Raw genomic sequence first — 27,610 nt, 5'->3', positions numbered from 1 at the left:
TAGATTCCCTTTCTGAACATTAGCTAAATCTGGAAAGGAAAAGTCAATTTCTATTTTCATGGCTCAGAAGTGGAAATCCTCCTGTGCTGTTTCTGAAGCTGCCCAGGTCCTCTAGTAAAGCCTCCCCTCCCTTACTTACCATTTTAACTTCTGGTGGGATCCACATACCTCCCTTGCCAGGCTTCAGATAGAAGGGGACACTGTCCATTTAGTCCACCCAGTTCCTTCCTTGGGGGCTGCCAGGCGAGGTCACACCAGCATCCCTAAGCCAGTCTGGGGAAGTCTTCTGAGGGTGCTACCTGGGCCAAAGCCTTCTACTCCTTGGGCACACTTGTTCCCCATTCACACTGCCACCCCCTTCTAGCAGCCAGCTCCCCAGCCACAGCAAGCTGCAGCGCATGGAGTCTCGCAGCTCCCCCCTCCCTTTCCTGTTGATAGCAGCCAAGGGAATGCTGGGAAATGTAGTTCCTTCCCTGCTCCAAGGCAGGAGCTGGCCAGGAACTACAGCTCCCAGGGCCCCGTGGAGTCTCAGCTCCCATGCTGGATCCGGGCTGCTCTTTCTGCAGAGGGAGGATGCGAGTGTTACAGGCCTGGAAAAGCCTTGGCGTTCTCGTTACACAGGCATTCCCGGCATGTCTTGCTGACTCAATCCGTGTATCCCTTGATCCTTTCCATGGATTCATTGTACAGCTGATGACCCTGGATGGGCCATCAAACAGGCTAGGCAGTGCTGATGCCAATAGATCTGAGGGTGTCACCCAGAAACACAGTCCACAGTCTGGAATACAGATATACCCTACGTATCTATATCTCACAATAGAAAGGTGATACAAACAAAAAAAATGATCATACTTGGAAAATTATAACATTTTCCCTGACACCTAATATGGCATATCTAGCACAATTCATTATTCAATATGATAAAATTGCAAAGTAATAATAATAGGAAGCGTCTCACAATTCCATGCAGTGTCACACTTAGTAAACCAGATCCTTGAAGATGCAGAACACTTTGCTTAGGAGGGATTGAAAAATCCACATATCTGCTGGGAACACACACACAGGCCCTGTGTCAGTCTGTAATCCTATGTTCACTCTTCTGGAAAATTATGAACAATTTTGTACACAGTATGGTTTGTGAAGTATCACTTGAAATCACATAATCTACTGAATATTATCCTCCTGTTAAAATGTGTAGCAACACTGTATGTAAAGTTATGAGATTTTACTGTAGGATATTACAAAAAGTTACAATTCTGGGGAACACCCACAGACCAGTTCCTCAGAGACAGCAAGGCAAACAGCAATTCGCTGGCAGGGGGAAGGTGTGAAGAAGACATTTACATTCTATCAGAGGGAGACCTGAAACTCATATCTCCAACAGACAGCCTGTCACCATGACTCAGCTGAGAACTGAAGTTGTTTCTAATAGAAAGGACTGAATTATAAAAAGAGGTGAGGAAAATGCTTGGGACTCTCTCTCTCTCTCCCCTTTCCCTCTGCCCATGACAAATCCTGAAGAACTGAACTTGGGAGGCAGGGGCAGGTTACGGGGGAGTCCTGGCTGAATGGAAAGCCAGCCTGTCTCAGCACATGGAGAGAGAAACATTTGCTTTGAATCCATTTTAGCTTGTTAACTTAGACGTTAATTTGTGTTTTATCTTTGCATTTCTTTTGTAAACAATTCTGACTTTTATGCCTCATTACCCTTAGCAACTGCCGGAAAAAAATCTTTTCAGTGAACAATTTTGTTTTATTGTTTTACCTAACCAGTGTGTTTGGATTCAAGTGTGTTGGAAACTCCATTTGGAATGACAAGGTTGGCACGTCATTTTCCACTGATGAAATGACAGATTTCATATGAGCTCCCATTGTTCAGTAGTGTGCTGGACAGTGCAAGATGCACATTTCTGGGAGAAGTCTGGGAGCAGAGAATTTTCTGTTCTCTTGTGGGGTACTGTAATTCAAGAGTGAGTTACATGCTGGAGACTGTGTGTTACCTGCCCAGGAGTGGCTGTTCTCACAGTAAAGCAGTGTAAAAGGCACCCCAGCTTGGGAACTGAGTCTCACAGCTGTTCAACAGTCCAGATTGCACTATGGTTAATGTCACAGAAACTCAATTTCAAAGAGTCTCCTAGAACACATAGAAAGTAAATCCATGTCCCAGAAATCGAAGTCTCTAGAGAGAGGGCAAGTCTCCCTGGCACTGCTTCTTGCTGACAGACAGGTCCAGAGACAATGACAGTGTCCTGGGGAAGCTGGGAACAGTAACTATGGGCTGGTGGGGTTCAGGGGAGAAAGGGAACAGGAAGGGCAGGGATATCACTGATTGCAGGATCTCAGCAGTACTAGATGTCAGGATAACACATAGTGCAGCTCATTGGAAAACAATCTTAACTATACATAAAATTATGGGGTCTAAATTATGTTTCCACTCGAGAGATTTTGGAGTCACTGTGGATAGTTCTCTGAAAACATCCACTCAACCTGCAGTGGCTGTCAAAAAGCAAACAAGAAGTTGGGAGTCATTAAGAAAGGGATAGATAATAAGACAGAAAATGTCATATTGCCTCTCTATAAATCCATAGTACACCCACATCTTGAATACTGCGTGCAGATGTGGTCTCCCCATCTCAAAGAAGATATATTGGAATTGGAAAAGGTTCAGAAAAGAACAAAAAAAATGATTAGGGGTAAGGAACAACTTCTGTATGAGGTGAGATTAAAAGACAGGGACTTTTCAGCTTGGAAAAGAGACAAAGGGGATATGAGAGAGGTCTATAAAATCATCACTGACGTGGAGAAAGTGAATAAGGAAGTGTTATTTACTGCTCATAACACAAGGACTAGGAATCACCAAATGAAAATTAATAGGAAGCAGGTTTAGAACAAACAAAAGGAAGTATTTCTTCACACAACGCACACTCAGCCTGTGGGACTCCTTGCCTGAGGAGGTTGTGAGGGCTAGGAATATAACAGGGTTTAAAGAGAACTGGATAAATCCATGGAGGTTAACTCCATTAATAGCTATTAACCAGGCTGGCTAAGGAATGGTGTCCTTAGCCTCTGTTTGTCAGAGGGGGGTGATGGACGGCAGGAGAGAGCTCACGAGTCCAGAATGCTGTGGAAGATAGTGCCATAGTGTAGCACTCCTTCCCACTTCCCTCACCCTCCAGATCTAGGACAAGGAATCGGGCAGGAGTTTTCCCAATGGAACTGGAAGTTCCTGCAGTTTTCAAGAGGGGAGAAATGCAAAATCTGTGATTTCTCCTCACAGTGTTTGATAAGTGGCTAGAAAGTTATCACGGTGACTGGGCCTGGCCAGGGAATGTCGGGCAGTGCTTGGAGCCAGGATTCTGGCACAAGCTGATCAGAGAGAAGGAACATGGTTAGTAGCAGCCCCCAGAGCCTCCATCCAGGGGCCCCCAACACCCCCAGTACCCAGAACCCCCCAGCCAGGGTCCCACCAGATATTTCCTGGGACCCAACTCCCAGAATCCCTGGCCAGAGAGATCCCAGATACCCCTCAGAGCCCCACCGGCCAGAGAACCCCCACCAGATCTTCACTGCCAGGCTGGGAATCCCACCAAGAGCCCCCACCAGCGAGGGACCCCAATTAGGAACTCACTGCCTTCCTGGGATTCCCCCACTGCCCTCCTAGGACCCCCGCCTGCCCTTCAGCAGAGAGGTAAGACATGTCCATGCCCTGTCACTAGCAAATAATGGTCACCATGGAGCCACCCCAGAGATGGCTACATCACAGAGACCATTTGTCATGAGGTTTACGATACTTCTGGACCCACACTGCACTCAGAGTGACCTCCTCATCCCATGCCAGCTGGAGAAAAGAAAAGGGTCCAGCCAACTATCCCGTTACCAGCTGGGAACCACTGATCCCCAAACAGGGAGAGACCTCTGGCTTTGATGGGTATTAAATATCTGGCTGGTCTCTTTCTTCGGCAAACATTTTAACAGAGGTAAAGGAGGGAACAAATGATTCTCAAAGGAGACGGGAAAGATGATCTCTGGGCAATTTAACCCCCTACAACATCCAGGATGGAGAAGAACTCAGGGCAACAGGTTCCCTCGAAGGAAGAAGTTGGTGGGATTTAGAAACACGGGGAACAGCCCCAAACCAGAGAGGATTTTTAACTAACATTTGATAATGACATAGAAAGAGGGAAATCCTGAGCTTTGAGAGCAACGTTCAGAAATGAAAGAGAAAGGGTGGAACTCTGAGAGATTTTGGATCCATTTTGCAAATTATAGAGAGGAAAGTGGAAAATCAGAGGGATTTTATATCAGTGGTTGATAGGAGGCAAAATCTGAGTGTTTCACATCAATATTTGATAAATGAATAGAGCGGAAACGGGCAACATATGCAAACATTTTATATCCATGTTCAAGAATCTGAGGAAAGGTGTCAATCTGAGATTTTCTTTGTATTTTATGATGAGAGAGACAAGGAAAAAAATCTCAGGGGATATTCACTTAGAATTAGACAACTAAAGAAAAGTGGGGCAAATGTTTAGAGTATTTTATATCAGTCTTTGAGATTTGCAGAGAAAAGAAGCCACAAGCTAAGCAATTGATAACATGAGAGAAAAATACCAAGATCTGAGGGGGATTTTATGTTGCTATTAAATAACTAGAGGGAAAAGGGAGACTGTTTGACTGCATTTTATGAGACTATCCAATATATAAACACAAAGTGATGGTCCCCCCCCCACTGCCACCATTCACATGAGCAGCAGGGAGCCTGGGAGGAGCTGATTTAAGGGGGGAGGGGGAGCTGGAAGGCTCCCTGGATTAAGGAAGGGGGCGGAAGTGGGGGACAGGCAGGTGACTGGCAACTGAGGGCTGGGGGAAACTGTGTTGGTAGTTTGGGGTCAGTGGGTGGGATTGGGAAACTCGGGTCTGGGCAGTCTCCATGGGGGACATGTGCTTTTCCATCCCCGCCTTGGCAGAGAACGGGCATCTCCTCCCACCCCCACACCAGGGCAGCCATGTGCTGGGGAATGACTCAGGGCAACAATTTCCCACCTAAATGAGGACAAATCGCGGCAGATAAAGTGGGGGGGGGGGGGAAAGCTGCCACATCGGAGAGATTTTAAATGGACACTTGAGAAGTAGAGAGAGACCAGGGGAAATCGGGGGGAGATTAGAGAGCTCATCATTGGGGATCTCCTGGATTTTCTAGCCACGTGTGAGAATGGGGGAAAAGGGGAAAAGCTGGAGAGACTTTGTAGGTGGGAGGACGGGGCACAAACAGGGCAGGATTCAGTGAACTCACCTCCCCCCCCGGGAATTTCCTGGCTGCACAAAACAGTTCAAACGTCCCGCCCCAATGACCTTCCCCCGGATCTTCCCTTTAGCCCCCAGCCCCGCCCGAACCCCATCAATTCCCTGCTCAGCCCTCCCAGCGGAACGTTCGGGCTGATTCGGGCCGCGGCTTCAGCAGCTGCTACTGAGCATGCGCAGTGCCCGGAAGTAGCACAGGGCTATTGGGAAGCAGCAAAGAGTCCTGTGGCACCCGCCCCGCCGGGCCCCCCCCATCCCAGCGGGGGGGGGGCGCATCCGGCGGCGGCTCCGCGGGGGCCGAGGCGGCTCCGAGGCTTCTCCCGGGGTCCCCGGGGCAGAGTCACGTGCCCGCCCCCCCCCCCCGGGGTCTCTCACTCCCCGGGGGCTCCGGGCGGGGCTGGGGCGGGCAGAGCCCGGGGCTGCCCGGGGGGCGGGGCCCCGCGGGGGAACCCTCCCCCCGGCTGGGCCCCCCCGCACAGACCCGCCCCCCCCGGGGAGCAGCAGCGGCTCAGCCCGGGCCCGGCTCACGCGGAGGCGGCGGCAGCAGCAACTTTGTTTTCCCGCCCGCAGCGGGGCTCGCACGGAGCATGCGCGATTTTACCTGCTGAAACCCTCCGTTACCTGGGCTGGAGAGAGCGGAAGCGGCCCCGGGGCAGGCTGGGAGATGTAGTTCCTGACTCTCCCCGGAGCGGAAGTGATGTCAGCGGGGGAGCCGGAACCGGGCTGGAAAGGAGCGTTGGGCGCTGCGGCTCTGCCTGGCTCGCGCGGGGCCGTTGCAGCCTTTCCCGGCCGGAGAAGGGTTGGTGCCGGTGGAGCTCTGGGCATGCGCAGATCGCGGCGGGAGAGCCCTTCATTAACCGTGGGGTCCCTGCGTGGGGCGGGCGGGAAATGTCGGTGCAGCCCGGACATGGCCGGGGGGGCAGGTGACCCCCGAGGAGCGGGCAGAGAAAGGGGGGGCTGAGATCCCCTCGGATTTACCGCTGCTCCCTCCCGTGGGGACCCCCCTCCTCCCCCGTCCTGCCCCCTTTCTCCCTAGAGCCACGAGCAGCGCCCAGGGTGACCCCCCTCCCCCAACCCCTGAGAAGTTCCCTGTCCCCCGATTGTGCCCCATTTTCTCCCCCGCCAGTGGCCAGTTCAGGTCTCAGGTTTGGGGTTTCCCCATTTCCACCTGCAGGGATTTGTCCTTGTGCGGGTGGGAAATGGTTCCCAGTGATTCCTGAGCTGGGCAGAGGGTGAGTGGGCAGAGGCTGGGGGGGCCCTGAGACAGGGACACCTCTGGGCTGGGCTGGGGGGCCCACTCTCTGCTGGCAACGGGGCCTGGGAAGAGCCAGGAAGGGGAGGGAGGAGCAAGTGTCCCCCATGGAGACGGCCCAGCCCCCGGTTTCTCCCAGCTACTTCCTCCCCACCCTGCCCAACCCAGCAGCCCCCACTGCTTGCTAGTCACATTCCCAGACCCCACTGCCAGCCCCTCCCCACTGATAGTGACTTTGTGACTCCAGCCCCCTCCTGTCCCCTGTGAAAGCCACATCACCCAGGGCTCCCTGCCAGCCATGTGAGTGTGGGGCAAGAAGAATCCCTCCCATTCTGTTGTTGATTGAATAACCTTGTATAATCCCCTCAAATTTCCCATCTTTTCCTTTCAACTGTTAAATGGTGACACAAAATCTCCCAGATGTTGGTGCTTCTCTCTTATATTGGCAAATATTTAGTTTGTGCCCCATTTTCTCCTCAGTTCTGAAATACCGAGATCTAATGCTCAAAAATCTTCCCGATTTTCTCCCCAGGTGTGACTGAGATCAGGGCTCTTATCGTACTGAGCGTGGCCCTGTTCTGACAGCTGCTGCAGAGACCCCAACTGAGATCTGGGTCCTGTTCTGCCAGGCACTGAAGAGACCCCAGGTGAGATCAGACCCCACTGTTGTGCCAGGTAAAACTGAGACCTGGACCGAGATCACGGCCCCCCTTGTGCCAGGCAGCGCATGACTGTGACCCAAACTGCTGCGTCCATTGTGCTGGGCATTTCAGAGACCTTGACTGAGATCTGTGTCCCCGTTGGGCCTGGCACTGTACTGACCCCGACCCAGATCACGCCCCACCACTGTACTGGGCACTGCACAGACCCTGACAGAGATCCTGCCCCCACAATTTGCCAGATGCTGCAGGGAACCTGAACAAAATCAGAGATCCTGCAATGCTGGGAGTTGCAGAGTCCCCGACTGAGGTCAGGCTCCTGTTCTGCAGGGCTCTGCACAGACACTGACCAAGATCAGGGTCCCCATTGTGACAGGTGCTGAACAGACACCAAGGGTATCTCTGCCCTGCCACTAAAACCCCCCAGCTGGCCCATGCCGGGTGACTCAGGCTCACAGGGCTCAGGCGAAGGGGCTGTTTAATTGCAGTGTAGATGTCTGGGCTCAGGCTGGAGCCAGGCTGTAGGACCCTGCGAGGTGGGAGGGTGCCAGACCTTGGGCTGCAGCCCCAGCCGGAACTTCTACACCACAATTAAACAGCCCCACAGCCTGAGCCGTGTGAGCCCAAGTCAGCGGGGATGGGCCAGCCGCCGGTGTCAAACAAGTTTGCATGGAGAATTTGGGGCAAAACTGGGAACTGAACCCAGATTGTTTGAATTCTTGCCTCTCCCCTTAACCCCAAGCCCAGCGTGTGTGTGTACAGCGTTGTTTTGGTCAGTGTTTGCCTTGCATTGGCTTCCAAGGGAGGCTGTGGAATTTCCTTCATTGGAGGTCTTTAAGACCAGGTTAGAGATACACCATCTGTATCCCTAGACATTCCCAGACTAGTGTATCTCTGGGATGGAGGGGAGCCCGGGGGGAAGCTTTCTCCAGCTGTATGTTGTGTTTTTATATGTATATATTACATCACATCCTAGAAACGTAGGGCTAAATAGGACCTCAAGATGTCATCAAGTCCAGCTCTCTCTGCCGAGGCAGGACCAAGTATCTGTAGATTATCTCTGACAGAGCTTTGTCCTGCCTGTTCTTAAAAACTTCCAGGGACAGAGACTCCCCAGCCCCCCTTGTAAGACTATTCCCGAGCTGACCTGCCTTAGCTCTGGGGACACCCACACAGACTGTAGTGGTGAGCAGCTCTGGAGAGAGGAGACCCCAGTGAGTGGCAGCTGGGTAAAGAGACTGACGTTGGGAGGAGAAACACTGACGTGTCCAAGGTCACCCAAGCTGTCCGGGACCGAGCTAGAAATAGGTTCTAGTGCCACCGTACTGCTGTTTCTGAAGGTCTCTGCCACCCTGGTGTTTTAGGCACTGGTGCAAACCCTTAGTACAGACAGAATTTACACTAGTGCACTCTGATTGGTACTGGTGCACCATGTCCCAGTTTGAAGGTTTGAGGTGGGGGCGGGGGGAAGTGACCTCACAGAGGCCTGGGGCTGGCTGAACAGTGCAGCTGGTAAGGGAGGGGCAGCAGTGAGTGCTGGAGGTATGAGCCAGGAGCACAGCCCCACAGGGCTGGACACTGACTTCTCCTGACCCAGGAGACACCCCCCAGTGAGGTGGTTTGTCCACGGATGCACAGGCCGTCTTGGCAGGGCAGCTCAGCTGCAGTCCCTGCACACCTCTTCCTGCAGCCTAATACAGTGTGCTCTGGGGACCTTTCCAAGCTGCGGGTGACGGGGCTCTGGAGCTAACAGGGTCTGTTCCTGGCTCTGTCACAGACCTGTTTAGTGACCGTGGGGAAGTCACAGCCCCTCTCTCTGTAACGCTGTCTTCAGTGACTCGAGAGCACGAGCACCAACCTCGGGCAGACTGGTAAGAAGCAGGGAACAAACCCCAAATTGGGTGTGAGGTCTGTATGGAGATTTCACCAACCAAGAATCCAGTGTAAACGCTTCAGGCTCTGTAACAGCATTAACATGGAATCACAGACAGTCCCCTTGGGTGATCCCATATATCTTTCTGAGCTCCCCCCGCCCCCACATATGCTATAAAAACTCCACTGCCCATGTGGGCCACAATAACTGGTTTTCTGCATATAAAATCCAGGGCTGGTGTTAGGGGGCAGCAAGCAGGGCAACTGCCTTTGGCTTCAGCCCTGAGTGTTGGGGCTCAGGGGCCCAGACTTCAGCCCCATGCGCTGGGACTTCAGCTTTCTGCCCTGGGCCTCAGCGAGTCTAATGCAGGCCTTACTTGGCAGCCCCCGGAAAGCTGCTCACGGCCCCCCCAGGGGGCCCCAGACCCCTGGTTGAGAACCCCTGCCTTACCCCACGAATCACAGCAATGTTCAGGTTACTGCCAGTCCCAAAGGACCAGTCACTTCCTTAAGTCAATTGAATCTTAGATCTTCCAACAAAGACAACACTTGTAGCCAGTCCTGTCCTAACCTGTATTAAGACTTATTTAAAAGGAAAGGAGAGATGTTTACAAAGTTAAAGCAGGTAATCCTATAGATGCAGACGAGTTGCAGTCTTAAATTTCAAAGGTAATAGAAGCTTCTATAATAAGCAAGCTCTACATATTCTTTAGGACTAACCCTGGCTAGGCAGCTGGGGATCTCTTGCTTATGCCTAGGAACTTTTCCCCCCAGAGTCCAAGCAGCATACAGATCATCAGTTCCTTCTGTGTGGGGTTTTTCATCCCCTTCCTGCCATGTGCTCTGAGCCGGAAACTCAGCTAATGGGAAATCAAGAGCACAACAACAGTCTTGTGTCTTCTTTAACGTCCTATAATAGTCTATCTGGTGTTGATGCACCTTTCCTGCCAGGCAGGGTGTAATGCATTCTGTTGCCAATCAGCACTTCACCTAGGTAAAGTCTCTCTCCTGTGTGGTGATTTACAGAGCCACAGAGGCTCACTAGTCAGATGTTAACCCAGGCAGCAACTCACAAGCATTCAATAAAGTCTAAACACTAAACACATTCTTATGTTCACAGTCTGTATGAGGAGTATCTACTCATTGGGACTCACTGGGGAGCCGTAGAAAGAAACGAGATGTGCTGAGGCAAGAAGGCCCAGTCCCAGAGCCCCCGGGGTCATGCTTGTCAAAAGTTAAAACTAGGCCCAGCCCATGAAAGGGGCACTCCCAGGAGAGACTGTATAAAGGCTGGAGCATCCAACAACTTTGTAAACCTGAGATAGCTGCCTTGGGGACAATGACAGGGAGAATCCCCAGAGTGACTCCTTTGATTCTGCTCGTCTCTGGCCTTTGGTTCATAGAATCACAGAACTGGAAGGGACCTTGAGAGGTAGCTAGTCCAGTCCCCTGCCCTCAAGGCAGGACGAAGTATTATCTAGACCAGGAGTGGCCAACCTGAGCCTGAGAAGGAGCCAGAATTTACCAATGTACATTGCCAAAGAATCACAGTAATACGTCAGCAGCCCCCCCATCAGCTCCCACCCCCTGCTCCCAGCGCCACCCACCCATGGGAAGCCACAATAATCAGAACCTCCCCCTCCCTCCCTGCACCACCTGATCAGCTGTTCACACTATGCAAGACATTGGGAGGGGGGGTTAATGGAGCGAGGGCACTGCAGGCTCAGGAAAGGGGGTGGGAAGGGGTGGAGTGGAGGCAGGACCTGTAGCTGAGTAGTGAGCACACCCAGCACACTGGAAAGTTGGTGCCTGTAGCTCCAACCCCGGAGTTGGTGCCTATACAAGGAGCCGCATATTAAATTCTAAAGAGCCACATGTTGGCCACCCCTGATCTAGCCCATCCCTGAGAGGTGTTTGTCCAGCCTGCTCTTAAAAATCCCCAACGATGGAGATTCCACAACTTCCCTAGGCAATTTATTCCAGTGCTTAACCACTCTGACAGGGAGTTTTTCCTAATGTCCAGCCTAAACCTTCCTTGCTGCAATTTAAGCCCATTGCTTTTTGTCCTGTCCAGAGGTTAAGAACAATGTTTCTCCCTCCTCCTTGAAACAAAATTTTATGTACTTGAAAGCTGATCATATCTTCTCCAGACTAAACAAACACAGTTTTTTCAGTCTTCCCTCATAGGTCATGTTCTCTAGACCTTTAATCATTTTTGTTGCTCTTCTCTGGACTTTCTCCAATTTTTCCACATCTTTCCTGAAATGTGGGACCTAGAACTGGACACAATACTCCAGTTGAGACCTAATCAGTGTGGAGTAGAGCGGAAGAATTACTTCTCGTGTCTTGCTTACAATACTGCTGCTAATACAGATCAGAATTATACTTGCTTTTTTTGCAACAGTGTAACATGACTCATATTTAGCTTGTGATCCACTGTGACTCCCAGATCCGTTTCTGCAGTGCTCCTTCCTAGGCAGTCATTTCCTGTCTTGTATGTGTGCAACTGATTGTTCCTTCCTAAGTGGAGTACTGTGGGTTTGTCCTTATTGAATTTAATCCTATTTACTTCAGACCATTTCTCCAGTTTGTCCAGATAATTTTGAATTTTAATTCTGTCCTCCAAAGCACTTGCAACCCCTCCCAGCTTGGTATCGTCCACAAACTTTACAAGTGTAACAGAGCTACTGGGAGGGTTTCACCATCTGTCAGAGGGTTACATCCTGGTGGGAGGGGGCTAGGCCTGTACTGGGATAAGGTCACTCTGTGCTTCACAGTGTGGCAGAACCTGGAATGTCCATTAGCAGGGGGAAATGCTGGGGGGAATCGACGTGTGGAAAGGACAGAAACCCTGTCTGAATTCTCTCACATTGCCCCTCTCACCCTGGCAGGCTACAGAATAATGTCCACATTTCACCCCAAATCATCCCCTCCTCCCAGCAGGAAGGAAATGGCTGCAATGGAGCTGGCTCAGGTAAGGGATTCTCAGGGATGGGTTCTGCTTGGAGGGAGAGGAGCAGTAAATGTATAGAAAGGTGGGATCTGCTAGAAGTAGTGGGTAGCAGGAACTATCTAGGGTGTGGAATGGGAGGGGACAGGATGTGACAAACCTTCTGAGACTTGTGTACTCTAGGGTGTGATGGGTTGTCACCCTGGGGTGCAGTCTGGGGGGCTTCTGGGAATCGCTGTGCCCTCTAACCCTGAGGCTGGGCTGGCCCTTCTCTCACTGCTTTGCTGGAGATTCAGCCAGCCTCTCCAGGGCCTGTTATCACCCAACACGACAGCAGGTGGCGCCATGCAGCCAACTAAGCTACCTAAGTGCTTTACCTGAGCCACTCAAGGACAGATAGAGACAACAGCCAATTTCCCAGCGATAACTGTTAGCAAACAGATCAAAGCAGATTACTTAGCAAATAACCAAAAACTCAAACTAAGCCTAACATACTATCTGGATAGAATTTGAATTAGCAATTTCTCACCCTGACTGATGATAGAAGCAGTCCACCAAGTTTCCATACACAAGCTAGAAATCCCATGTTCAGATCTGGCCCTGCAGGAGCTTTGGGGGCTGGCGCTGGGGAAAGTGGGGGACTGTCTGAAGTTGGCTGCTTGGGATGTGGGTGAGGCCCCGGGGAGCTGAGGGTTGGGCTGCACCCCTGTCCCTGCAGCCTGGGGCCCTGCGTTTCCTCTGGAAAAGCTGCTCCCTGTTTCACCATCTCCTCTCAGTCTGAGTCCCAGGGACCCTGCACAGGCGTCTGCAGGGCAGGATGGGCCCTGAAATCTGGTAGCTGGGAGGTTTGCAGCAGTTTCTAACCTTCCCTCCCCTGCTTCTTCCAGGAGGCACCACAAAAGCATCTGGCCCCTCTGGGAAAAGAGAGAGAAGCAGCCAAAGATGAGGAGGAGCGGCAGAGTGAGGAGCTGCTGGTAGGTGCCCAGAGCCCCCCGCCACTTAGGTTTGCCTGGCATAAGAATGACCTGGTGAATGTAGGGCCCACCCTGCCAGCCTCAGCCAGGGACCCATCCCCGCTGGAGCCCAGGGAGCCTGCAGGGTCAGACATGGGGGTAACGTGATGCCCTTAGGATGCAGGAGGCTGCTGGGCAGGAGAGGGTCAGTCTGTGTTAGCCCGGAGCCCCTGCCCACGGGCTGTCTGGATGTCACAGTGACCAGGGATCCTTTCTAGCTCCTGGGGCGGATGGGGAGGAAGGAGATGAAATGTGGGCTGTAGAGATGGAGGATTTGGCTCAGTGCACGTTGATGAGGTTTTGGGGAGAAGTGTCCCTCCTGTAGGTGATGTACAGCTCACCCCGGTCCTGATCCCTCCTCCCTTCCCGGGATAAATGAACTTCCCATCCCCCACCACAAGAGAGCTCGTGTTCTGGTAAATAACTCTGCCACCCGCCCCCAGGTGAATTTATGATTTTCTTCTGTTATGGAGCAGATGAATTTCAATGTTGATAAATGCAAAATAGTGCACATTGGAAAAGAAAATATCAAATGCACATAAACTGATGAGGTCTAAATTAGCTGTTACTGCTCAAGAAAGAGATTTTGGAGTCACTGTGGATAGTTCTCTGGGAACATCCACTGAATCTGCAGCAGCAGTCAAAAAAGCAAACAGAATATTGGGAATCATTAGGAAAGGGATAGAGAGTAAAACAGAAAATATCCTATTGCCTCTATATAAATCCATGGTATGTCCACATCTTGAATACTGTGTGCAGATCTGGTCGCCCCATCTCAAAAAAGATGTATTGGAATTGGAAAAGGTTCAGAGAAGGTCAGAAAAATTATGAAGGATATGGAACAGCTTCCGCATGAGGCGAGATTAATAAGACTGAGGCTATGGCTACACTCCGCAGCTTTTAGCCACACGACTGTGCCGCTACAGCCGTTCTGCTGCCAGGCGCGCAGTGTAGCTGCTCTTTGTTGGCAGGAGAGAAGTGCCAGTGTAGACAAAGCCTGAGACTGTTCATCTTGGAGAAGAGACGACTAAGGGGGGATATGGTAGAGGTCTATAAAATCATGACTTGTGTGGCGAAAGTAAATAAGGAAGTGTTATTTCCTCCTCATAACACAAGAACTAGGGGTCATCCAGTGAAATGAATAGGCAGCAGGTTTAAAAGAAACAAAGGAAGTATTTCTTCACACAACACACAGTAAACCTGTGGAACCCCTTGCCAGGGGATGTTGTGAAGGCCAAGACACTAACAGGGTTCTAAAAAGAACTAGAGAAGTGCATGGAGGACAGGTCCCTTAGGGGCTATTAGCCAGGATGAGCGGGATGGTGTCTCTAGCCTCTGTTTGCCAGAAGCTGGGAATGGGCGACAGGGGATGGGTCACTTGATGATTCCCTGTTCTGTTCATTCCCTCTGGGGCACCTGGCATTGGCCTCTGTCAGAAGACAGGATACTGGGCTAGATGGGCCTTTGGTCTGACCCAGTCTGGCCGTTCTTATGTTCTATGTTCCTCCGTTACTGAGCCGCCCTCTCCCTGTTGCAGAAACAGACGGCAGCCGAGAGGCGGAAGATCGTCTGGGAGTGGCAGGAGCTGCGAGGGTTTCTGGAGGAGCAGGAGCAGCGGCTGCTGGCCCGGCTGGAGGAGCTAGAGAGAGCCATTGCCCAGCGACGGGATGAGGGCGTCTGCAGCCTGTCCTGGCAGATTTCCCTGCTCAGCGAGAGGGGAGGAGAGAAGGGGCAGCAGCCGCTGAGCCAACCCCTGCAGGTCAGGCTGTCGTTGCAATGATCATACACAGCGTTTCTCTAGGCGCTTCTGAGCCCTAGACCCCAAAGCACTTTACAGAGTGTGGTCAGGGGCATTATCCCTATGGGACAAATGGGGAAAGTGAGGCAGAGGGAGGGGCAGAGCCCTGCTCAAGGTCACCCAGTGAGTCTGGCAGCGGCGCCAGGGATGGGCCCTGGGAGTCCTGGATGCTGCAGCCCCAAGACCTTCTCTCCTGGAAATGTCTCTCTGCATTTGCACTTGGAGGGTGAAATCCCCTCTCCCACCATGCTGAGGTCCCGAGCCAGGCCCAAGGCCCCTGTCACTGCAGGTTAATGGGTTTAGTGGGGCCAGGGGCCTTCTGGGTCTCTCAGCACTGGGGAGAATTTGATTCTCAATGCAGAGAAATATCTTCTGCCTGTAAAGTGCCCGGGGAGAAGATTTCCACAGTGGGACCTGCCCGCAGGGATTGCTGGGGCTGGTAGGGGGGCAGCTGCTCTGGGAATGTAAATCTGAAATTCCCCTACTGCCCGAGGCCTCAATGGTGACCCCTGCAGAGCAGGAGGCCTCCCCGCCCAGGGACACTCCCCCTGACGGCCTCCTTTTCTTTCCTTTTTAGGGTGCTGGGAGCACTGGGGGCAGGTAAGTCCTGGGCTCCATTTCGCTCCCTCTCATGGGCCGCTAGGTTTGATAACTGCACTGAATAGGAAGCTGCCCCCTACCCTGGGAGCATGTGAGTCTGTCTCCCCTAGTGACTGACTCGGGTAGGAGACAAGCCGGTTACTGTCTGGTCGCTCATGAGGTCACAGCAGGGCTGCTAGACCCAGGGCCGATGGGACAGACCAGGCCTGTCTCCTGGACTGACGTGGCCGCGTCACGTACTCAGAGGGCGCAGAATCTCAGCTTTCACATTTGTTAAAGTGAGTTGCCAGCCCTCAGCACCTCCCCAGTGTAAACGGAGACAGTGTTGCCTTGCTGGAGCTGCCAGCAGCCTGAAGCCGTAGCTCTGAGAGCGTGAACTCTCCTGTCCCCTGTTAATGTCAGCAGGGTGTCAACTGAAATGGCAGCACTTTGATGTGAACATTAAACGTTCCCTGGCTGATCACTCGAGCAAGTGGAATGGGGAGGGGGTGGGAGTGAAGCCTTTGTGGGGTGGGAATAGGGGGTTGCTGTAGGGAGGGAAGAACAGAGGAGAGACAACAACAAGGAAGCGAGAGAGAAATGGAGAAAGGAGGGTGGGAAAGGCAGGGAAACACAGGGAAGAACCAGCAGGGCCCTACAGGGGTGTCCAGGAGGGGGCTGTTTTCCTCCTGAGTGACACTGAACGTGACAGACAAAGACTTGGCAAAATACTAAGAACTAAAATTTTATTTCCCATACGAAGGGCAGATTCCCCCCTTGTTCTTCGTACGTGGGTGTCCCATGGAGAGCAGTGGGTGTTCTGCTGTGAATGGAGCAGGGCACAGAGTCCTAACCTGATGCCCTGGCCACTGGCCGTAACGGACAGGGCAATGTCGCCCTCTCTGCCAAAGGAGCTGGACGTCCCAGGGTTACTGCTTCAGCTGAAGGGTTGGGGGGGTTTGGCATTAAAGGGCCCACGTTCATTCCCTGCTGGAGCCCTGGGCTCTGTCTGTGGCCACTGTCAGCATGTAGGACCTGCCCACTCTCTGGTCTGTGTCTCCTCCCTTTCCACATAATCTCCGTGCTGGTGCCCCTTGTTCCTGCAGTAAACCAGCGTAGGGGGTGGCTCTGCCCCGCCCCAGAACCAGAGTGTCCCTGAGAAAGCTCCTTAACAATGTCTCCGTTCCTTGCTCTAGTGTCTCCCCACTTCCCGTCTCTCTGGGGAGCACAGGGCTGAGGTGACTCACCCTGACATTGACTATCTCAGGCTACAAAGCTCAGATCCAGGTTTCGTGAAGTTTGGGGGTTGCTGGGCTCAGGGTCTGGGGCTCAGGCCTATTTCTCACCCCTCCTTTCCCCAGCAGGGAGGACGGGACGTTTCGGAAGCCAGAGCCGGCGTTTGCCGAGCTGGAGAAGAGACTCAGTGATTTCTCTCTGCAAAGTGCCCTGCTGCAGGAGGTGCTGCTGGGATTCAAAGGTGAGTTGGAGTCTGGGGGTGGCGTCTCCTCTGGTTAGAGCGACCCTGACCCTGGGGAGGAGTCGGGGACTCTAGTGATGTCACTGATCCTGGGCTCCATCTCTCAGCGCAGCTCAGCGAGTCGCCCTTCCCCATGGAGCAGCCCTGTGGAGCTGGCTCTGCCTGCAGCGGCTGCGTTATCGGCCTCTGATCTCTGTCACCATCTTGTCGTTAACAGCAGTTCCATTAATAAGCAATGGGGGTTTCTCCATGAATGTGAGGGCCTGAATTCTCACCTCTCCCATCTTCTCCTTCTCCTAGAGACACTGCAACGGGAGCTGGGGAGCGACACAGGTACGTGTCTGTCTCTGACGGGCCGTGGGGAGATTTCAGCCCAATAACCATGTTAAGGACAGGGGATTGCAGCCTCCAGCAGCTGGAAGCTGTGTAACAATGGGAAGCAATGTTACTTTGTTCTTGCACCACTATATTTTCAACTGACTTGTCTCTTAAATATTTTAGCTCAGGGATCAGGAACCTTTGGCACACGGCTCACCAGGGTAAGCACCCTGGCAGGCCGGGCAAGTTTGTTTACCTGCCACGTTGGCATGTTTAGCTCCCACTGGACACAGTTTGTCACTCCAGGCCAATGGAGGTGGTGGGAAGTGGCAGGCAGCACATCCTTCAGCCTGCGCCGCTTCCTGCATCCCCCATTGGTCTGCGACGGCAGACCGCGGCTAGTGGGAGCTGCAATCAGCCGACCCATGGACATGGCAGGTAAAGAAACTGGCCCGGCTCACCAGGGTACGTGGATTGGAGTTTCCCCAAGGTCCTTTAAGTGTTTCTTGATTGGGCACTTGATTTGCAAATTCCTTTCTGAAGAAGCTGACCTAATGCTTTACTAAGGCTACTTCAGAATCAGAACACACTGATGTACAAGAACGTAGCCAATATTCCTAACTTTAACTGCAAAAATGATACACCCACACAGGTAGTATCATCATCATCATCAGCAGCAAATTATAACCTTTTCATAGGCACCTTAGACGACAACCTTTGTACAATATTTACTGCAAATATATGTGGTTACACCAATGAACTATACGGTCACAGGTTATATTAATAACATCACAGCCAGGGCTGGTGTTAGGGGGTAGCAAACAGGGCAACCTCCTGGGGCCCCAGACCCCCACAAAGCTACATTGCTTCGGCTTCGGCTTCAGCCCTGGGGGTGGAGCTCGGGCCCAGACTTCAGCCCCATGCGCTGGGACTTCAGCTTTCTGCCCTGGGCCTCAGCGAGTCTAATGCCGGCCTTGCTTGGCAGCCCCCTGAAAGCTGCTCACAGACCCCCAGGGAGCCCCAGACCCCTGGTTGAGAACCCTGCCTTACCCCACGAATCACAGCAACGTTCAGGTTACTGCCAGTCCCAAAGGACCAGTCACTTCCTTAGGTCAAATGACGCTTGGATCTCCCAGCAAAGACAACACTTGTAGCCAGGCCTGTCACAACCTGTATTAAGATTTATTTGAAAGGAAATGAGAGTTGTTTACAAAGTTAAAGCAGTGTGACAAAGCTCTGTCCTTGTCTCCATGGGCCCTGCATTTCCTGGTGGATTTCGCTAGCCTCAGAGGCTCACTGTGACCCTCCACGTAGCCCTTCTCTTTAGGGACAAGGGTCACAGCCCACTGAGCCATTTTCATCGTAAGCCAGCGAGGGAGGGGAGGCAAAGCTACCCTCCCTTGCACAGTCTCTGTTGTCTCCCAGTCTCAGTGATTAATCAGGGCAGCAAAGGGGGAGCCCAGGACCCCCCTCTACTCCAGGCTCCAGCCCAGGGACCCTAATAGTATCAGCCGTGGTATCTGACCTTTTAGAAACAGGACACATACAATTCCCTGTTCTACTTCCCCACAGCAGCCCCCACTTCCTCAGGCTCCACTTCACCCTTATCTCAGGGCCTCCTTCCTTGTGCCTGATCTGGTGTGTACTGCTCCGTCGCTCCCACAGCTCCTGTTCTGCACACCCACCTGCCTAACTGGGAGCTCTTTAACTAGTTTCAGCCAGCCCCTGATTGGCTTCAGGGGTCCCAATCAACCTAGCTGTCTCCACGGCTTTCTGGAAGGATGTTAATTGGCCCCAGGTGTCTTGATTAACCTGGAGCAACTGTCCTTTGGTTACCATGGTAACAGGGATTTGTTTAGCCTGGGGCTAACATACCTGTTTCTCACTACTTTCCTATAGCCAGCTGGCCTTGCCCTGTCACGGCAGCTAATCATCCAGATGCAGACAAATTACAGTCTTAAATTTCAAAGGTAATAGAAGCTTCTCTAATAAGCAAGCTCTGCATATTCTTTAGGACTAACTCCAGCTAAGCAGCTGGGGATCTCGTGCTTATGCCTAGGAACTTTGCCCCCCAGAGTCCAAGCAGCATACAGATCATCAGTTCCTTCCGTGTGGGGTTTTTCATCCCCTTCCTGCCTTGTGCTCTGAGCTGCAAACTCAGTTAATGGGAAGTCAAGAGCACAACAGCAGCCTTGTGTCTTCTTTAACGTCCCATAATAGTCTCTCTGGTGTGGATGGACCTTTCCTGCCAGGCAGGGTGTAATGCATTTGGTTGCCAATCAGCACTTCACCTAGGTAAAGTCTCTCTCCTGTCTGGTGATTTACAGAGCCACAGAGGCTCATAATGCAACTAGTCAGATATTAACCCAGGCAGAAACTCAGTAAAGCATTCAATAAAGTCTAAACATGTTCTTATAATCCTAATACCTGTTTTAACAATACTAACACAGGTGAGTCAGACTGATTCCACTGTGTGTTTGTCCATGTTCAATGAAGACATGGGGGCTTGTGTAAGAGCTAACACCTCATCTGTCAGTGTCACAGGCAGGCTGGGCAGGGATGGTGTCTCTAGCCTCTGTTTGCCAGAAGCTGGGAATGGGTGACAGGGGATGGATCATTTGATGGTTACCTGTTCTGTTCATTCCCTCTGATGCACCTGGCATTGGCCACTGAGCTAGATGGACCATTGGTCTGATGCAGTGGGCAGCTCTTATGTTCACAGTCTGTATGAGGAGTATCTACTCATTGGGACTCACTGGGGAGCCACAGAAAGGAACAAGATGTGCTGAGGCAAGAAGGCCCCGTCTCAGAGCCCCCGGGGTCACGCTTCCCAAAAGCTAAAACTAGGCCCAGCCCATGAAGGGGGCACTGCCAGGAGAGACTGGATAAAGGCTGGAGCATCAAACAGCTTTGTAAACCTGATAGAGCTGCCTTGGGGACAGTGACAGGGAGAATCCCCAGAGTGACTCCTTTGATTCTGTTCTTCTCTGGCCTTTGGTTCTTAGAATCATAGAACTGGAAGGGACCTCGAGAGGTCATCTTAGGCCAGTCCCCTGCACTCAAGGCAGGACTCGGTTTTGACAATCTCTGACAGGTGTTTGTCTAACCCGCTCTTTAAAATCCCCAATGATGGAGATTCCACAACCTCTCTAGGGAATTTATTCCAGTCCTTAACCACTCTGACAGTTAGGGATTTTTTTTCCTAATCTCCATCCTAAACCGCCTTTGCTGCAATTTAAGCCCATTGCTTCTTGTCCTATCCTCAGAGGTTAAGAACAACAATTTTTCTCCGGCATCTTTGTAACAACCTTTTATGTACTTGAAAACTGTGATCATGTCCCCTCTGAGTCTTCCCCAGTTTTTTTCAATCTTCCCTCATAGGTGATGTTTTCCGGATCTTTAATCATTTTTGTTGCCCTTCTGTGGACTTTCTCCAATTTGTCCACATCTTTCTTGAAATGTGGCACCCAGAACTGGACACACTACTCCAGTTGAGACCTAATCAGCGCGGAGTAGAGCGGAAGAATTTCTTCTCGTGTCTTGCTTACAATACTGCTGCTAATACATCCCACAATGATACTTGCTTTCTTGCAACACTGTTGACTCATATTTAGCTTGTGATCCACTATGACTCCCAGATCCCTTTCCGCATCACTCCTTCCTAGGCAGTCATTTCCCATTTTGTATGTGTGCCACTGAGTGTTCCTTCCTAAATGAAGCACTTTGGATTTGTCCTTATTGAATTTCATCCTATTTACTTCAGACCATTTCTCCAGTTTGTCCAGATAATTTTGAATTTCAGTTCTATCCTCCAAAGCACTTGCAACCCCTCCCAGCTTGGTATCGCCCGCAAACTTGATAAGTGTAACAGAGAGACTCTGCTGATGGGAGCGTTTCACCATGTGTCAGAGGGTTACACCCAGGTGGGAGGGCACTAGGCCTGTACTGGGAGAAGGTCACTTGGGGGGTAGGGATAGCTCAGTGGTTTGAGCATTGGCCTGCTAAACCCAGGGTTGTGAGTTCAATCCTTAAGGAGGCCACTTAGGGATCTGGGACAAAAATTGGTCCTGCTAGTGAAGGCAGGGAGCTGGACTCAATGACCTTTCAAGTTCCCTTCCAATTCTAGGAGATTGGTATATCTGCAATTATAACCTTTATTTTTATTTATTACCACTCTGTGCTTCACAGTGTGGCAGAACCTAGAGTGTCCATTAGCAGGGAACAATGCTGGGGGGAATCGACATGTGGAAAGGACAGAAACCCTGTCTGAATTCTCTCCCATTGCCCTTCTCGCCCTGGCAGGCTACAGAATAACGTCCACATTTTGCTCCAGATCATCCCCTCCTCACAGGGGGAAGGAAATGGCTGCAATGGAGCTGGCTCAGGTAAGGGATTCTCAGGGAGCTGGTGGTGGGTTCTGCTTGGAGGGAAGAGAATCAGTAAATAGGAGGGTGGGAGCCAGTGATGAGCTGCCAAAATATTAACAACAGGTTCCCTCCTCCTCACCTCACGAGGGGGTCATGCCCCCCTAGGGGTCGTGCCCCATCCAACCCCCCATGCTCTTTGACGCCCCCGGGGACCCCATCCCCATCCCCGTCCCCTGACTGCCCCCTGCCGCCCCATCAAACCCCTCCTCTCATTCTTGATGCCCCCCTGGAACCTCTGCCCCATCCAGCCACCCCTTCTCTCTGTCCCTGACTGAACCCCAGCACCTCATCCAACCCCTGCTCCTTCCTGACTGCCCCACAGGACTCTTGCCCCCATTCAATCCCCTTGTACCCTGCCCTCTGACCGCCCCGACCCCTATCCAGCCCCCCACAACCCACCAAACACCCCCTCCCTGCTCCCTTACCACACTGCCTGGGGCCAGGACTGCAACTGGTGCCACAGGATCCGACTCCCCGATCCGGGCTGGAGCCACTCGGCCGGGACCGGTGCTGCAGGGCCCGAGCTGGGCCGGATCGGAGTCGCTCGGCCGGGATCAGCCCGAGCCAGGGATGCTTGGCCGGGACCCGGCTGGGGCGCTCGGCCAGGGCCAGGGGGAGCCGCTCAGATGGAGCCGGACTGGGCCGTGTGCGCCGTCCCCGCCCCCCCGCTCCCCCCGGTCCGGCTTACCTGCCTGCTGCTTGTTTCAGGCTTCCCGTGAACATTTGATTCGTGGGAAGCGGGACGGGGAGGAGAAGGAGGGCGGAGCGTTCAGAGGAGAGGGGGAGGTGAGCTGGGGCCGGGTGGACAGCTGCCCGAGCCTTTGTTAAATTTAAAAGCTTTTTTAGAACCGGTTGTCCTGGAACAACCAGTTCTAAAAAGGCTTCTAAATTTAACAACCGGTTCATGTGACCCGGCTGGAGCTCGCCACTGGTGGGACCTGCTAGAGGTGGTGGGAGGCAGGAAATATCTTGGGTGGAGAAAGGGAGGGGACAGGATGTGACAAACCTGCTGACACTAGTGTACTCTAGGGTGTGATGGGTTGTCACCCCGGGGTGCAATCTGGGGGGCTTCTGGGAACCGCTGTGCCCTCTAACCCTCAAGCTGGGCTGGCCCTTCTCGCACGGCTTTGCTGGAGATTCAGCCAGCCTCTCCAGGGCCTGTTATCACCCAACACGACAGCAGGTGGCGCCATACACCCAACTAAGCTACCTGAGTGCTTTACCTGGGCCACTCAAGGAGAGAGAGAGAAGACGACAGCCAGTTTCCCAGCGATAAGTGTTAGCAAACAGATCAAAGCAGATTACTTAGCAAATAACCAAAAACTCAAACCAAGCCTAACATTCTAGATGGATAGTATTTGAATTTGCAATTTCTCACCCTGACTGATGCTCCAAGCAGTCTACCAAGTTTCCATACACAAGCTAGAAATCCCTTAACCCTGGGACCAGCACTTTCCCCAGTTCAGTCTTTGTTCCTCAGGTGCTTCCAGGAATTCTCTTGTGTGGGTGTCATAGGTTTATTCCCCACTTTGAACTTTAGCATTCACAAGATGGGGACCTGCATGGACTCCTCTAAACTAAAATCCTAGTTTAGATCTGGTACAGCTGCCACCAGCCAGGTTTTTTAGTGTCTGGCACACTCCCTGTTCCCCCAAAACTTTCCCGGGGGGGACACAGCTTCAGACTCCTTGAATCTCAACACAAAGGGAAATAAACCATTCCCCCCTGCTTCTTCCCTAGTCCTTAGGAGAGATACCTGGATTCAAATTCCTTGAATCAAACAAAGAGGGATTCCTTTTCCCCCTCCCTCCTCCTCTTCCCCTGAAAATCCAAACAAGGGAAGAAATCAATCAGATTCTAAAAAGAAAATAATTTTATTAAAAGAAAGAAAAAAAAGTACACTATCTCTGTAACACCAGGATGGAAAAAATATTACAGGGTCTGACTTATAAACCTGGAGAGACTTTGCCCCTCCCTCCTCCTCAGAATAATCAAAGTAACAGCAAACAGAAATAAAGATATTCCCCAGCAACACACAATTGCAAATGCAGAAATAAAATTGTAAGACTAATCCGCCTTCTAATACTCACTATACTGATTAGAAGAAGATACTTCAGGAAATTGGAAGAACTTGGATATATATCTGGCCACTCTCAGATCCAAAGAGAGACAAAGACCCCAACAAAGAAACACAGACAAAGACTTCCCTCCACAGAGATTTGAAATTATCTTGTCCCTTGATTGGTCCCTCTGGTCAGGTGTTCATCAGGTTACTGCTTGTTAACCCTTTACAGGTAAAAGAGACCTTAACCCTTAACTAACTGTTTATGACAGTGGGGAATGAGGCCAAGAGATGATGTCACACCCACCTTATGTAGCTTTTCCATATGATAGGAACCATTTGTTCTAAACTCAGTTCCCGGTCCAGTTTGTGGAAAAATACAGGTACCAAAATGAAGTTCATTGTCATGTGGTCTGGTCACATGTCTTTGTTGCTGAACCATCAGCACTGTCTGGCTTCTTCATTGTTGTACCTGAGAGGCTCATTGTGGGTGTTACTCAGAGTAAGCACATTTGAAAGACAGATACAGAGTCAATATCCATAACTTCAGATACAAACATGATGCATGCACACAGGTAGGATAATCATATTCAGCAAATCATAACTTTTCCAGTGACACCACACATGACTCATCTTGTACAAAATGCCTCATGTCCTAATCATATTATAATCCTGCCACTATGCTGAATATGGGCTGTAGTGTCAGATAGCTCCTAATGTCATGGCACAAGTGTAGGGAATGAAACTTCCCCTCTTTGTGGAACAGGAAATAACCCTCCAGCCAGGGCAGGGAAAACTTGCCAGACTCCCAGTGCTGAAACCTGAACCTAGTGACATTTAATTAGTTACCCTGCATCCCCGATCTTTGTGGCAACTGCAAACGTTATCAGTGATGATTTTATATTCTCTTCCAGGTCATGGATAAGAATGTTATATAGTACAGGGCCAAGATCCAATCCTTACGGGAACCCCCTAGAAAGAAATCCACTCAACCATGGTTCCCTATTTAAAATCCCAGTTTTTAATCTATTTAATGTATGCCGTGTGTATTTTGTACATTCTAGTCAAAATATTGTGCTGAATCAACTCATATGCCTTCATATATTACATCAGTACTATTAGCTGCAACCAAACTTTTGATCTCATCCAATAAGGATATCCACTTAGTTTGATAGAATCTATTGTGTCTAATCCTTTTTAATGGATACTAATTACATTACCCTCCTTTCTTTATTAATGAAATCCAGTATCAGCTGTTCCATTCTCTTGCCCAGTATCGATTTCAGACTGACACACTTGTCATTAGCTGCGTCATCTCTTTTATAGTTTTTAAATATTGGCACAGCATTAGCTTTATTCCAGTCTTCTGGAATTTCCCACGTCCTAATTAAAATCAACATTAACTGTCCACCATGCTCCTCCAGCAAGTCTTTCAGAACTCTAGTTATCTGGACCCACTGATTTAAACACATCTAATTTGAATAGCTGCTGTTTAACGTCCTCGTGAGTTACTTTGGGAATGGAAAGACTGTCAGCGTCAACATCTTGTGATATGAGTTACATCATCTGTTTTTCTCCAAATCCAGGAGAGAAATATTTATTGAACACTTTTACCCCTTCTGCATGATTGTTGATTATTCTGCCATTTACATCTAGTAATGTACCACTACCATTGTTAGGATTAATTTTGTACTTTTAAAAACTTCCTTCTTATTTTCATTGGTTGATCACTGATTTCTGTTAGCTTCCCTTGCCAACTTTCTACATTTCTGACCTTCGAACTTAGATTCTTTACTATTGACTTCCCTTTTCTTCCATATATTTTATTTGAGAGTGTTGGGGCTGTATCTGGACCCTGCTGGTGGCTCCCTTGTAGGAATCCCATCTCCTATATTAAGCTCTGGCTAGTAGGTATGTGATAAATGTGATGACCCTGCCTCCGTCTGTCAGCTGGGAGACACAAAGGTTCTCTCTTTCTACCCTCTGATGCCACCTGGCTGCTCTAAGCAAGGTGGGGTGGGACTCTGTTAACGTGTGCCTCCCGGAGCTTCCATTTACCTGGTGCTGCTGTTCTGTGAGTAGTGGGGCTGTGAGTGGGGCAGCAGGTACTGAGTGTTGGACTCTTGCTCTTTCAGGGGCCGGTGACCTTCGAGGAGGTGGCTGTGTATTTCACCAAGGAGGAATGGGCTCTGCTGGACCCTGTTCAGAGAGCCCTCTACAGGGATGTCATGCAGGAGAACTATGGGACGGTGACCTCGCTGGGTAAGGAGTCCTGTCCCCTGGGTTATTAGAAGCTGTGGGGTCTCTAAAGAACCTGAGCAGTAATAACTTTATTCATCATCCAAGTTTGACAAGTTTCTTTGCCCCCTTTTTTTCCTTCTCTCCCATACACTAGCAGGCAGCAGGGAGGGAGGAGGTAATGAGAGACGAGGAGGGAACAGAAGAAGCTCCCAAGGCGCCGGGAGGTGGTGCCAGCTGCCAGTAATGGGAAGAAGGAGAGGGGAGTGTGGAGGGAAGGGCACCCAGGAAGTGGGCTGGGTGGGTCAGTGGGAGGGAGGAGAGGTTTGGGGCTATAGAGCTGTGGGGGATCCCAGACCTTTAACCCCGAATCCCTACCCAAACCTCAGGTAAATCCCAGACATCAGCATAACCACTCTCACAAAACCTCAGCTTAATATAAGGCCCTGAACTGTAGCAATCTTAGGCTATGTTTACTAAATCGTATCACTAAATCGACCACGGCTGGATTGATCTCAGAGCGTCAATCCCGGCTGTAGTGTCGACCTGCCCTTAATAACCCATTTATCTGTGTTCACCTCCTTGCCCCTCCGCGCACGGTTCAAGCTAATAAGCAATTCTCTGATCATGACATGTTACCTCTAGCGAGTATGAAATTGCCCACAAGACGTGAGACTAGGTCATAGATTGTAAAATCAGCTCGGGGTCAAGAAGAGTGAGAGTTTGGAGAGAGTCTTGTCCCCCCTCTCCCCATCTGCAGCAGCCACAAGCTGTCTTCCCTCCCTGCTCCTTGGATCTCTGAGCCGGTCCCTCCTGAGGCTGCCTGGCCCAGTTCTTGTTTCTGACCTTCTCCTTTTCCGGAAGAATTAGAGGCTGTTGCTCCTGAATGTTAGTGTTTAATTCCCCAGCCTTCTCCTCACACTGGGGGAGTTTAATTTTCCCTCCCATTACACCTGAGTCACTAGATTTCCTAATTCCCCACAATGTGCTTTTGCGATGTCACAGTTCTGGGGTAGCGAAGCCTTTGACCTGCCTCCATGGTCTGCTCACGGAATGGCCCCTCAGGTATCAGGCCTGTAGCCAGTCCCTCTCTATGGGCAGGGACCCACCTGCCTCTCCTTTTTGATCAGTGTGTGAGGATTGCAGCTTGTCCTCCACTGTGTTCGCTGGACTAACGTCCAGTTCCTGTGCGTTGCTTTCTCTCCGGGGGCTCTGAGCAGTGTGTCTGAGATAGAGGTGGGACTTTTGGTGATACTTGTATGATGCCAATACACACCTCAGTTTCCTGCTGTGATTGGTATTGCTGTGATTCTAAAGAGCAGGAGACATGAAGTGTTTTGTCACGTAGCTGTCATGGGGTGATATGACTGGGTCATTAAGGACTGGCTGGGAGTAACCTACATCAATGGAATACCCGACGGAGACAAGGGAATGATTGTCACTCAGGGCTGCCCAGAGGATTCAGGAGGCCTGGGGTTTTCGGTGGCGTGTCCCCCTTATCCGCTCTGACACCGCAGAGCATTTTTCCCGTGTCCTCCTTACCAGCTCTGATGCCGCAGAGCATTTACCCTGTGTCCCCGTTCCCTGTTCCTCCTCCAGTTTGACTAAGTTTATGTAGTAACATTGTCAGCTATACCTTTGCTTAAACAATCATTGTACTGAAA

The 27,610-nt window shown here is 51.0% G+C and overlaps 1 protein-coding gene across 1 annotated transcript in view; it reads right to left on the bottom strand.

The window, feature by feature from the left end:
- The window catches only part of LOC120381881 (zinc finger protein 420-like), a gene marked incomplete at both ends in the record, with an annotated part of 94,631 nt that overhangs the window by 23,945 nt on the left and 43,076 nt on the right, over positions 1 to 27,610 (bottom strand). Inside the window, one exon of the mRNA XM_039500043.1 lies at positions 23,733 to 23,740. Coding sequence (XP_039355977.1) covers positions 23,733 to 23,740 — 8 coding nt within the window. The remainder of the gene's footprint in view (positions 1 to 23,732; positions 23,741 to 27,610) is intronic.

Source organism: Mauremys reevesii, linkage group 14 (assembly GCF_016161935.1).
Source record: "Mauremys reevesii isolate NIE-2019 linkage group 14, ASM1616193v1, whole genome shotgun sequence".
Lineage (NCBI taxonomy): Eukaryota > Metazoa > Chordata > Testudines > Geoemydidae > Mauremys > Mauremys reevesii.
This window is presented reverse-complemented; position numbering and strand designations above follow the sequence as displayed.